General features: G+C 48.9%; 1 protein-coding gene across 18 annotated transcripts in view; it reads left to right on the forward strand.

The window, feature by feature from the left end:
- Positions 1–11,217, forward strand: part of TENM3 (teneurin transmembrane protein 3) — a 697,856-nt gene extending 686,639 nt beyond the window's left edge. For 8 of the 18 annotated variants that reach the window (XM_079909550.1, XM_079909554.1, XM_079909551.1 and 5 more), the window contains 3 exons: positions 1,457–3,068; positions 7,142–7,272; positions 9,323–11,215. In XM_079909550.1, coding sequence (XP_079765676.1) covers positions 1,457–3,068; positions 7,142–7,272; positions 9,323–10,078 — 2,499 coding nt within the window. In that variant the 3' untranslated portion in view covers positions 10,079–11,215. Of the gene's footprint in view, positions 1–1,456; positions 3,069–7,141; positions 7,273–8,210; positions 9,267–9,322 lie in introns of those variants that run through there. The other 10 variants (XM_079909545.1, XM_079909543.1, XM_079909548.1 and 7 more) reach the window with 5 other exon arrangements.
- The last annotated feature ends 272 nt before the right edge of the window (positions 11,218–11,489 follow it).

Genomic DNA, 11,489 nt, shown 5'->3' on the forward strand with positions numbered 1-11,489 from the left:
CAAGAGCTACCTAACCAGCCTCCAGGTTGGCCTTGTCTCGCGTTGGCCTGATACATTGTCTTTTGTCTTTCTGCAATTACTTGCCAAATATGCAGAGCTTATTTTTTTATTTTATTTTTTTGGGGGTACGCGGGCCTCTCACTGTTGTGGCCTCTCCCGTTGCGGAGCACAGGCTCCGGACGCGCAGGCCCAGCGGCCATGGCTCACGGGCCCAGCCGCTCCGCGGCATGTGGGATCTTCCCGGATCGGGGCACGAACCCGTGTCCCCTGCGTCGGCAGGCGGGCTCTCCACCATTGCGCCACCAGGGAAGCCCCAGAGCTTATTTTTATTTATCTATCTATTCACCTTATAATTTAGCACCAAAGCAAGTCTGTAGCCCAGGAACCATCCTCCCCGCACCTGAGGTACAAGTCTGATTTGGTTCTCACAAAAGGAAATTTCAGAATTCAGATGTTCCTGTCATTACAGATGCCATTTAAGAATCTGCAGACAAGCAGAATATCTGGATCCGTATTCCTAATAAGGGCATTGACAGCTCTCATTCAGCGAGTGATGTGTTTGTAGCAGTGTTTGTTGCTGTTGATGCTTTAGGTACCCATGATCCATTCTGGGCTAATTTTATCTTTCTTCTTTATTTATTTTTAATAAATTTATTTTATTTTTGGCTGCGTTGGGTCTTCGTTGCTGTATGCGGGCTTTCTCTAGTTGCGGCAAGTGGGGGCTACTCTTCGTTGCGGGGCACAGAGCACGGGCTCTAGGCACGTGGGCTTCAGTAGTTGTAGCACGCGGGCTTAGTAGTTGTGGCTCACGGGCTCTAGAGCTCAGGCTGAGTAGCCGTGACGCACGGGCTTAGTTGCTCCGTGGCATGTGGGATCTTCCCGGACCAAGGCTCGAACCCGTGTCCCCTGCATTGGCAGGCAGATTCGTAACCATTGCGCCACCAGGGAAACCCTATGTTTCTTCTTTATAAAGTAATGTTTTGAATGCTTTGCTCCTTCCCCAAATGCCCTGGAAATTAAAACACGATTTGAGTGGTTCTTCAATCAAATGAGGGGGAAAAGCCGCCTTACTAAATAATTGCTAATTATGGACAGGACTGCACTTGCCATATGCTGTTTTCCCCTTGAAATGCTGTCTCTGAAGCAGCTTTGCTCGCGCCCGTATTACGACTTACCGGACTCCATGGACAATCTTCTGCTTGGCTATGAATGCCTGGAAAAAAAAAAAAAGGTCCGGTCCTGAGACCTGAGACACTCACTGCAGAACCCCTCACGATTAAGCATCCAGGCAAATCAGGCAGGAAATCGGTAGCGACGTGGAAAGTCGAGGAGACCCAGTTGGAATGAAAACCACTCTCTCAAGTGGAGTGTTTTGCGCGTTTGTGGTCACTACCTCTGCGTTTGCTCCCCTCCGCCGTTCGCGAGTGCCGGCTAACGGTGTGTCCTCTCTTTGCAGTCCATGGTGCTTCTGCTGCATAGCCAGCGGCAGTACATCTTCGAGTACGACATGTGGGACCAGCTGTCGGCCATCACCATGCCCAGCGTGGCTCGCCACACGATGCAGACCATCCGCTCCATCGGCTATTACCGTAACATATACAACCCCCCGGAGAGCAACGCCTCCGTCATCACGGACTACAACGAGGGGGGGCTGCTTCTCCAGACGGCCTTCCTGGGTACGAGTCGGAGGGTCTTATTCAAGTACAGGAGGCAGACCAGGCTCTCAGAGATCTTATACGATAGCACGAGAGTCAGCTTTACCTACGATGAATCGGCAGGCGTCCTCAAGACGGTAAACCTCCAGAGCGACGGTTTCATTTGCACCATCAGATACAGGCAAATTGGGCCTCTCGTCGACAGGCAGATCTTCCGCTTCAGTGAAGATGGGATGGTGAACGCGAGGTTCGACTACAGCTACGACAACAGCTTTCGGGTGACCAGCATGCAGGGTGTCATCAATGAAACCCCGCTGCCCATTGACCTCTATCAGTTCGATGACATTTCCGGAAAAGTGGAGCAGTTTGGAAAATTTGGAGTTATATATTATGATATTAACCAGATCATTTCCACAGCTGTAATGACTTACACGAAGCACTTTGATGCTCACGGCCGCATCAAGGAAATTCAGTATGAGATCTTCAGGTCACTCATGTACTGGATTACAATTCAGTATGATAACATGGGTCGGGTAACCAAGAGAGAGATTAAAATAGGGCCCTTCGCCAACACTACCAAATACGCTTATGAGTATGATGTTGACGGACAGCTCCAGACAGTTTATCTGAATGAAAAAATCATGTGGCGCTACAACTACGACCTGAACGGAAACCTCCATTTACTGAACCCGAGTAACAGCGCACGCCTGACGCCTCTTCGCTATGACCTGCGGGACAGGATCACCCGACTGGGTGATGTTCAGTACCGGTTGGACGAAGATGGTTTCCTGCGTCAGAGAGGCACAGAGATCTTTGAGTACAGCTCCAAGGGGCTTCTGACCCGAGTGTACAGTAAAGGCAGCGGCTGGACAGTGATCTATCGTTACGACGGCCTGGGAAGGCGTGTGTCTAGCAAGACCAGTCTGGGACAGCACCTGCAGTTTTTTTACGCGGACCTCACTTATCCCACCAGGATTACGCACGTCTACAACCATTCGAGTTCAGAGATCACCTCCCTCTATTACGATCTCCAAGGACATCTTTTTGCCATGGAAATCAGCAGCGGGGACGAATTCTACATCGCGTCAGACAACACAGGGACACCACTGGCTGTCTTCAGCAGCAACGGGCTTATGCTCAAACAGATTCAGTACACCGCATACGGCGAAATCTATTTTGACTCCAACATTGACTTTCAGCTGGTGATTGGATTTCATGGTGGCTTGTATGACCCACTCACAAAATTAATCCACTTTGGAGAAAGGGATTATGACATTTTGGCAGGACGATGGACAACGCCTGACATAGAAATCTGGAAAAGGATTGGGAAGGACCCAGCTCCCTTTAACCTGTATATGTTTAGGAATAACAACCCTGCAAGCAAAATCCATGATGTGAAAGACTACATCACAGGTAAGTGTAATTGTTTTTCCTTTCCAAGTACTTTAATCACTGGATTAACACACGAAATAACGGCCGGTAGTTTAACAGTACGCTTCCCTCATGCAAAATCAAATGCCTAACCTTTTAAATGAAACCAAGGAGAAACCACAGAGGGACACTGAGACATAGTTCGTTTTTTCCTATTCTGCCTGCCAGTGCCCAAGACCACAGGTTTCTGAAATGACATGCAATCCAGTCACTTAAGGAAGGGAAGGGACATGGGGGTGCAGAAAACACGAGGAACTTGGAGTCCCCAAATTGGAGTTCCAATTCCAACGCTTTATAGCCAAGTCACATGACTTTTTGAGTCTGTTTCCTTAAAAGTAAAATGGGGAGAGCAATGCCTACTTTGTGGTATTAAATACAGTGACGTGTGCAGTTGTGCCTCGCAAGTGTGTGAGGCAGGTTTTCCTTTTACACGTGTGTCAAGTTCTAATGAAGGAACCAGTAAGGAACACGACACCACGCGACTCAGCAGCCCATCCCTGGGAGGTGTGTTAACGCGCTCTTCCCCACTGTCGCCTGGGGGCAGTGATGCTTAGCCAGTGGATCCCGTTCCTCTCCTCAGTTGTGTCCTCTTATGCTACTGTCTTCATCACCAGTGAGGGCAGTGTTCTTGGACGGTGGCACTGCTAATGAACACATAAGTTTTTCTGCCAATATGGGTATAGATTTAAGACCTTTCCAAATTTAGTGCATGATCCAATTTAAAACATTGAGTTCCCCTTCTGCCACCACAGAAGCACCAGGATGTGAAACAGAGACAAGTCCTTGCAAGCGTGACTCTGGTTCCCTTTAACGAGCAGCTTCTTTACTCTTTATTGAGGTAACATTGCTTTACAACATTATATGTTTCATGTGTACAACATTCTGCTTCTACTTCTGTACACACGACAGCGTCCTCGCCAACAAAAACTTACGTGACATCCGTCACCATACATAGTTGATGCCGTTTCCCCGCTTTGTCCTCCCCACCTCCTGCCCTTCTGGTAACCACTACTCTGTTCTCTATATCTACATGTTTGGTTTGGTTTGGTCATTCATTTGGTTTTTTTATATCATCTGAGTTAGGGGAATTCCCTGCTGGTCCAGTTGGTAAGACTCTTGTGTTTTCACTGCCAAAGGCCTGGGTTCAATCCCTGGTCAGGGAATTAAGATCCCACAAACTGCACAACGTGGCCAAAAAAAAAAAACATTGTTGTATCATACGAGTGAAGTCATACCGTGTTTGCCTTTCTCCGTCTGAATTACTTCACTTAGCGTCATGCCCTCAAGGTCCAGGCATCCACGTTGTCACAAATGGCAAGATTTCATTTTTTTGTGACTAATATTCCATTTTGTGTGTGTGTGTGTGTGTGTGTGTGTGTGTGTGTGTACACATACCACATCTTCTTTATCCATTCATCTATTGATAAGCACTTAGATTGTTTCCATATCTTGGCTGTTGTAAAGAATGCTGCAATGAACCTAGGGGTGGATGTATCCTTTCGAATTAGTGTCTTTCTATTTTTTGGATAAATATGCAGAAGAGAGATTGCTGGATCAGATGGTAATTCTATTCGTAGCTTTGTGAGGAACGTCCATCCTGTTTTCCTTAGTGGCTGTACAAGTCTACACTCCCACCCACAGTGCACGAGGGTTCCCTCTGGTGAGCTGAGATCTTCCCTCGTGCTCTGCTGCAGGGATTCTGAAGCCTTCTGTTTCCACCTTCCATTCCTGAGTCACACTCTGCCATAATTAACCTCTTGGCTATATTTATGTTTCCTAGAGGAAGGTTATTCTGGAGTTTTCTGTTTTGTTTGGTTTGGGCTCGCGTTAGGTCCTCCTTCCGGCTGTCTGTTTCTCGCCCAGTGCTTGAGGCGTTCCCAGACGTCTGTTTTCCGCGCAGCTCTCCACCCCCGGTTCACTGCGCATCTGCCTCCCGCTTTCCTGGGCTTTTCGTAGCCCTCTCCCTCGCGAGCCAGTTCCGTGTCCCTTCTCTCAGCGTCCTGATTCAGCAACAGCCTTATGGAATTCTCCTTCAGGGTTTTCCGTACTTATCTGCCTTCACGTCCCACTTGTTGGGCAGTAATTTTCAACACTTGATAGGAGCCTCTGATTTTCACTGCTTCACAGACATTGTTCATAATAGGAGTACCTTTGCCCCCAGCACTGCCCCATCCAAAAAGAATTTTCGCTAACATACAAGCCCCCTGTAATCTTACGCACACATTCACACACACACACAAGTGTGTTACTTTCTATCCTCCTCCACCACCAGCAACCCTCCATTTAAAACAGGGAGGACACCACTGGGTTTATAGCCTATATGATGCCTGCACAAAGGGACCTGCCAGCCTGGCAATGAAGTGAGAGTTTGTGCCCTGGAGAAGGAAATGGGGAACAAGTGGCCCTCCATCATCCTGACAAGCAGTTTACCACTGGTTATTTAAGAGGTGTTGACAGTGGCTGAAAGGCTGGAAAGCCCACAGCTCCTGGATTCATCCTCTCCCAGCGATGTGGACGGCAGGGAGTGCCACAGCAGCATTTTCTGAAAAACATCAAGAGAGATGGAGCAGCATAAAATATATTAGGTGAAATGCAATTTCAAGGTTTCCAGCAATGTGCTTAATATATAAAATAATCTACACCCAACTGTACTCATATAGCTGCAAGCCTGCTGCCTCGTTCTGTAACATTATAACCTCCGGAACAGAATCAAAGCCTTATTTTCAGCTTAACGGCTTTTGGAATCACGTGGTGATATTTTAAAATACCATCTTAAAGGTTTCCAGCCTCTTCTCTCCCCCAAAGTTTGTCTCCACCTGTGCACAGTGAGCCTGTGTAGTCAGAACTGATGGGATCAGAACGCCTGTGCCCTTGGCCAGCTTGGCCAGCTTTCACCATTCATCTTTAAGAATCAAGGTTGATCTTCCTACCCACAATTCAGGGTTCTTATTAATAGGAAATGGGTGGTGGAAGCCTGCATATCCTTGGGCAGTCGCTTTTGAACTTCTATTTAAGACAAGCCTTTACTAACTACAATGCCATTTGTTGTCGACAACGCTGTCTGTTTCATGCTTCTGGGCGTCGTTATTCGCATTTTTATCACCATCACCAGCATGAGGGACCGTGTACCCCCTCTGTCGAGGTGAGTCTCTGTTATCTGCATTGTCTGCAGCCCTGTCTCACTTCGTTCTGCTACTGAAGTTATTGTCACCATGTCTGAAAATAGTATTTTTTAAATCTTTATTAGAGTATAATTGCTTTACAATGGTGTGTTAGTTTCTGCTGTATAACAAAGTGAATCAGCTATACATATACATATATCCCCATATCTCCTCCCTCTTGCGTCTCCCTCCCACCCTCCCTATCCCACCCCTCTAGGTGGTCACAACGCACCGAGCTGATCTCCCTGTGCCATGCGGCTGCTTCCCACTAGCTATCTACCTTACGTTTGGTAGTGTATATATGTCCATGCCTCTCTCTCGCTTTGTCACAGCTTACCCTTCCCCCTCCCCATATCCTCAAGTCCATTCTCTAGTAGGTCTGTGTCTTTATTCCTGTCTTACCCCTAGGCTCTTCATGACATTTTTTATTTTCTTAAGTTCCATATATATGTGTTAGCATACGGTATTTGTCTCTCTCTTTCTGACTTACTTCACTCTGGATGACAGACTCTAGGTCTTTCCACCTCATTACAAATAGTTCAATTTCATTTCTTTTTATGGCTGAGTAATATTCCATTGTATATATGTGCCACATCTTCTTTATCCATTCATCCGATGATGGACACTTAGGTTGCTTCCCTGTCCTGGCTACTGTAAATAGAGCTGCAGTGAACATTTTGGTACATGACTCTTTTTGAGTTATGGTTTTCTCAGGGTATATGCCCAGGAGTGGGATTGCTGGGTCTGAGTCAGTTTTTAACTGTAGGGCGATGGCGAACGTGGGCTCCTTTTCAGGGTCATTGTTTGCGAATGTGGGGTTTTAAGGTAAGGCTTTCAGTGCAGGAAAGCACAAGATAAACTCTAAGCCTTTCATTTGGACCCTTCTTTTCTTAGATGTTAACAGCTGGCTGGTGACATTTGGCTTCCATCTGCACAATGCTATTCCTGGGTTCCCTGTCCCCAAATTTGATTTAACGGAGCCTTCTTACGAACTGGTGAAGAGTCAGCAGTGGGATGATGTACCGGTAAGAGACAAAAAGCAAAACCATGAAAAGGTGATAAAGGGCTTACTTGCACCTTATTTTCCCCTGCTTAATCAGACTACCCGGGCGAAAACTGTACCAAAGACCATTTTTAATTTTTTTGACTCTTTCAGGAAAGAAAGCACCACTTCCCTCTTGCATTTCTGTTCAGCAAATCAGGGGCCTGTGAAACAGGCTTAAATCTGGTTTTAGTGATGCTAATACAAACAGAGAAAAGCATTATCAAAAGGTAATAAAATGCGAAAGCTCATTTTTGAGTGCAGGGTTTCTACAGGGAACCCCAGGGACGCACGTTTATAGTATTTGGGACCTTAAGGCAAAGATACAATAAACAGGAGGGCGGGGGGTTCATATCACAAATTAGCAGCTCGCAAGCAATGCCACAAAGTCCCACTTCCTTAAAATACTGGCAGTGTTTCAAGGGAAAGGATTAAAAATAAAAATAAAATGGCCTCTGGTAAGGCACCACCTACTATTAGGTGCTTATGGAATTTTCCTGAAAAGAACAGAGCAGGAAGCCTGGAACTGTTCTGGGAAATAAAAGAAACGGAGAAAGAATGGAAAATTGCAAAGTCAAAGCTGCCATTTCAGAAAGTGGCACTTTTAATTCCCACCATGCAGAGATCAGAAAGGAATGCAACAACGAAACACCAGAATTTCTAGCTTAAAGCAAGAATAATTAAAGGTCAAGAAATTGGGCTACCCCGTAGAAGAGAGAAGAGAGCGCAGAGTTTCTTAGAAAGATTCATTCCCCACCCCCACCCCCGCCCCTTGACCAATTTCCTAGAATTTCAATGAATGCAAAGAGAAAAGGCAATCCTGGCTAAAACACACATACACACACACGTTATACACAGTTCCAATACCTCTGCTTTCTGGTACATGTTTCATGCTTAACATAAAAGCAATTCCTTTTTCAGATGTCACCTTTACATTTAAAAAGTAAAACCCATCCAGCTTCCAGGACCTGGGAGCCATTTTGACTCTAACTGCAAATACATCTGCACTGATCGAGTGCCATGAAGACAGCCTGAAGTCTCCTAATGCCTTTGAGCGCGTCCTAATGGCAGATGACCTCCCAACATGTGTGAAAACACTGAAGTCTCACTGTACAAATGGACTGCCAACTCTTTTTCCTAGGCAGCCTTTCCAGTCAGGCTCAGGTTCTCTGTCTTCAGAAGCACACCATAGGACAGCTTAGGGAATCGAAGGCAAAGACATCAAGGCTGCCCGGAGAGCAGACAAACAAATGTGCCTTCACTGCTGCAAAGGAAACACGTTTCCATTTGGGGAAACCCTGGCCAGACAAGCATCTGGTGGTATAAGAGCTGCCCGAGTTAAAATTCCCCAATTTAAAACCCCTGCCAATGTCGAAGGCCCACTGCCTCCTAAGTCTGCGAAAAAAATAAATGTTTTCCTAAAGTAATAAACACTCGTTGCCAGCTGTCCCACTGTGCGCCGCCCATCGTGGCCGATTATAGTGGTCACGTGCAGCTGCAAACTGTGCACCCGGAGACGGTGCCGAGTTTGCCTGAATTAAAGCACACGCCTTTCAAAGCGTATCGAGTGGGGCGCGGTGAGCCAGCGCTAAGCGCTCCCAGGCTTTCCAGCCTTCCCCTGGGTGCTGGTGCTTTCTCGCCAGCCTGCCATGGAGAACGGTGCTGGGGTGGACGCCCCGATAAGCTGATTCCGCACGTGGGGTGAGCCTGGGAACAGGGCATCTGGAAACGGAGAGAGAAGGCAAAAGCCCCGCATGCTTCGCCCCCATTAGAAAGGAAAACGCTTTGCTAAGCACCGCGCGTGATGGCGTTACCACCTCGCTCTGCCCTTCGAAACACACTGGGGATCAGCCTGAGGGGGAGGACCCCGGGGGCCGGCGAAGCCTCGGCCTCTCTCAAGAGCCGACGGAGGTTCTCCCCAGCCCCCCGCTCCCCGCCTTCCCCGCCCCTCCGTTTTTCCTGCCCGCAGCCGGAGCCCCGCCCGGGCGGAGGCTGTTCTCTAAAGCGCCCTCCTGTTCTGTTTCGCTTTTCAGCCCACGTTTGGAGTCCAGCAGCAGGTGGCGAGGCAGGCCAAGGCCTTCCTGTCCCTGGGCAGGATGGCCGAGGTGCGGGGGAGCGCGCGCCAGGGCAGCGGCGCGCCGTCGTGGCTGTGGTTTGCGACGGTTAAGTCGCTGATCGGCAAGGGCGTCATGCTGGCCGTGAGCCGGGGCCGCGTGCAGACCAACGCGCTCAACATCGCCGACGAGGACTGCATCAAGGTGGCGGCCGTGCTCAACAGCGCCCTCTACCTGGAGGACCTGCACTTCACCGTCGAGGGCAGGGACACGCACCACTTCATCAAGACCAGCACGCCCGAGGGCGACCTGGGCACGCTGCGCCTGACGAGCGGCCGCCGGGCGCTGGAGAACGGCATCAACGTGACCGTGTCGCAGTCCACCGCCGTGGTCAACGGCAGGACCCGCAGGTTCGCGGACGTGGAGCTGCAGTTCGGCGCGCTGGCGCTGCATGTGCGCTACGGCGCGACCCTGGACGAGGAGAGGGCGCGCGTGCTGGAGCAGGCGCGGCAGCGCGCGCTCGCCCGGGCCTGGGCGCGCGAGCAGCAGCGCGTGCGCGACGGCGAGGAGGGCGCGCGCCTCTGGACGGAGGGCGAGAAGCGGCAGCTGCTGAGCGCCGGCAGGGTGCAGGGCTACGACGGCTACTACGTGCTCTCGGTGGAGCAGTACCCCGAGCTGGCAGACAGCGCGGACAACATCCAGTTCCTCCGCCAGAGCGAGATCGGCCGCAGGTAACGCCCGAGCCGGCGGCGGGGAAGCGCGCGCGCGCGCGCGGGGGCCGAACCGGCGGGGCCGCCTGCCTCTCCAGCCCCAGGCGCAGCGCCACCCCCGCGCAGATGTGTCTGGGGCGCGAGCCGAGGGGGCTCCCCGGCACCGAGGAGAGCCAGACTGCTCTTAAAAAAAAAAACAACACCCCCCCCAATCAAAGCAGACAGACAAAAACAAAACCTTTCTTCTGAATGACCTTAAAGGTGATCGGCTTTAAAGAATATGTTTACATATGCATATAGCTGCACTCAGTTGGACTGAAAGTATTGCGAGGAAAACAGATCATTAAAGGAAAAAAAAAAAGCCCAACCATTTTGCCCCGGGCCGTCTGTTCTTCGAGGCACTGTGTTTAAAGAAGGTAGAGATGCATACAGTGTTTCCAGATATTACCCAGCTGTCGACCTTTGCTTACAAGAAGTAGTCTCTCTGCATAGGGTGTGATGTATATCCCTGTTAATGTTAGAATGTGAGGCAGAGTTACTGTTCCTGGACAACCCGACTGCTTCCCCAGTGCTGCTTTGTAAAAGGACATTGGCACAAGTGACTTCTGCCGGGGGCGGGGATTTCTAAGGGATTTTACGAGGCCAACGTGGTGTGCCTCTCGGAGAAAAACACCGGCCCACACAGAATCCTTGTCACTGATGATGAGCAAAGGAAGCCCTGATTTTTTTGTAAATTATGTGAGACAAGTTGTTTATGAATTTTTATATGAATTACAATTTACTGTACATCAAATATTAGTCTCAGAGGAGTTAATTTATGTAAAGTGTTTAAAAAGTTTATACTTAAAAATAAAACGATAAAAACATGTGAACTGTGTGATTTTTTAAAAAGGATTGCACCTTTTGTTATCTGTTATAGCTGTACAGTATAAATTATTATATTGTAGAGATATAACGACTTATGCCTATAATGTCCGGAAGTGTTAATATTTTTGTATCAGGTTGAAAAAAATGTGCCACCTTCTATCGCTAGACCGGTAGGACAGTGCAGTCCTACGTGGGTGGCTGGCTCATCAGAGAACTTCTCCTTTCTCTTCTCTTTTTCATCAGGCCAGTGTCCTCGACCGTTATCAGCTAAGAGGCACGGTAGAAAACTAAGGCTGGTGGAATGTAACGGAAGATACAAACACAAAAACAAACAAACAAAACAACAAAAACAACCAAAATGGGGTGGGAGGAGTTCTCTGGCCCTCTCTCGGCCCTGGAAGTCCGTGGGGAGTTGGTGTCGTTAACCCCAGGGTTCTACTGTTAGCGTTCCTTGAAGCCTCATTTCGTGATGGAGGCGAGAGACCCCGTCGGGTGCTCGGGAAACCTTTGTGAGCAGGAAAGGGGCTGATGCAGTCGTGACCACAAACATGTGTCTTCAGATCCAGGGA

The sequence above is a fragment of the Stenella coeruleoalba genome (genome assembly GCF_951394435.1).
Source record: "Stenella coeruleoalba genome assembly, chromosome: 21".
NCBI classification, from domain to species: domain Eukaryota; kingdom Metazoa; phylum Chordata; class Mammalia; order Artiodactyla; family Delphinidae; genus Stenella; species Stenella coeruleoalba.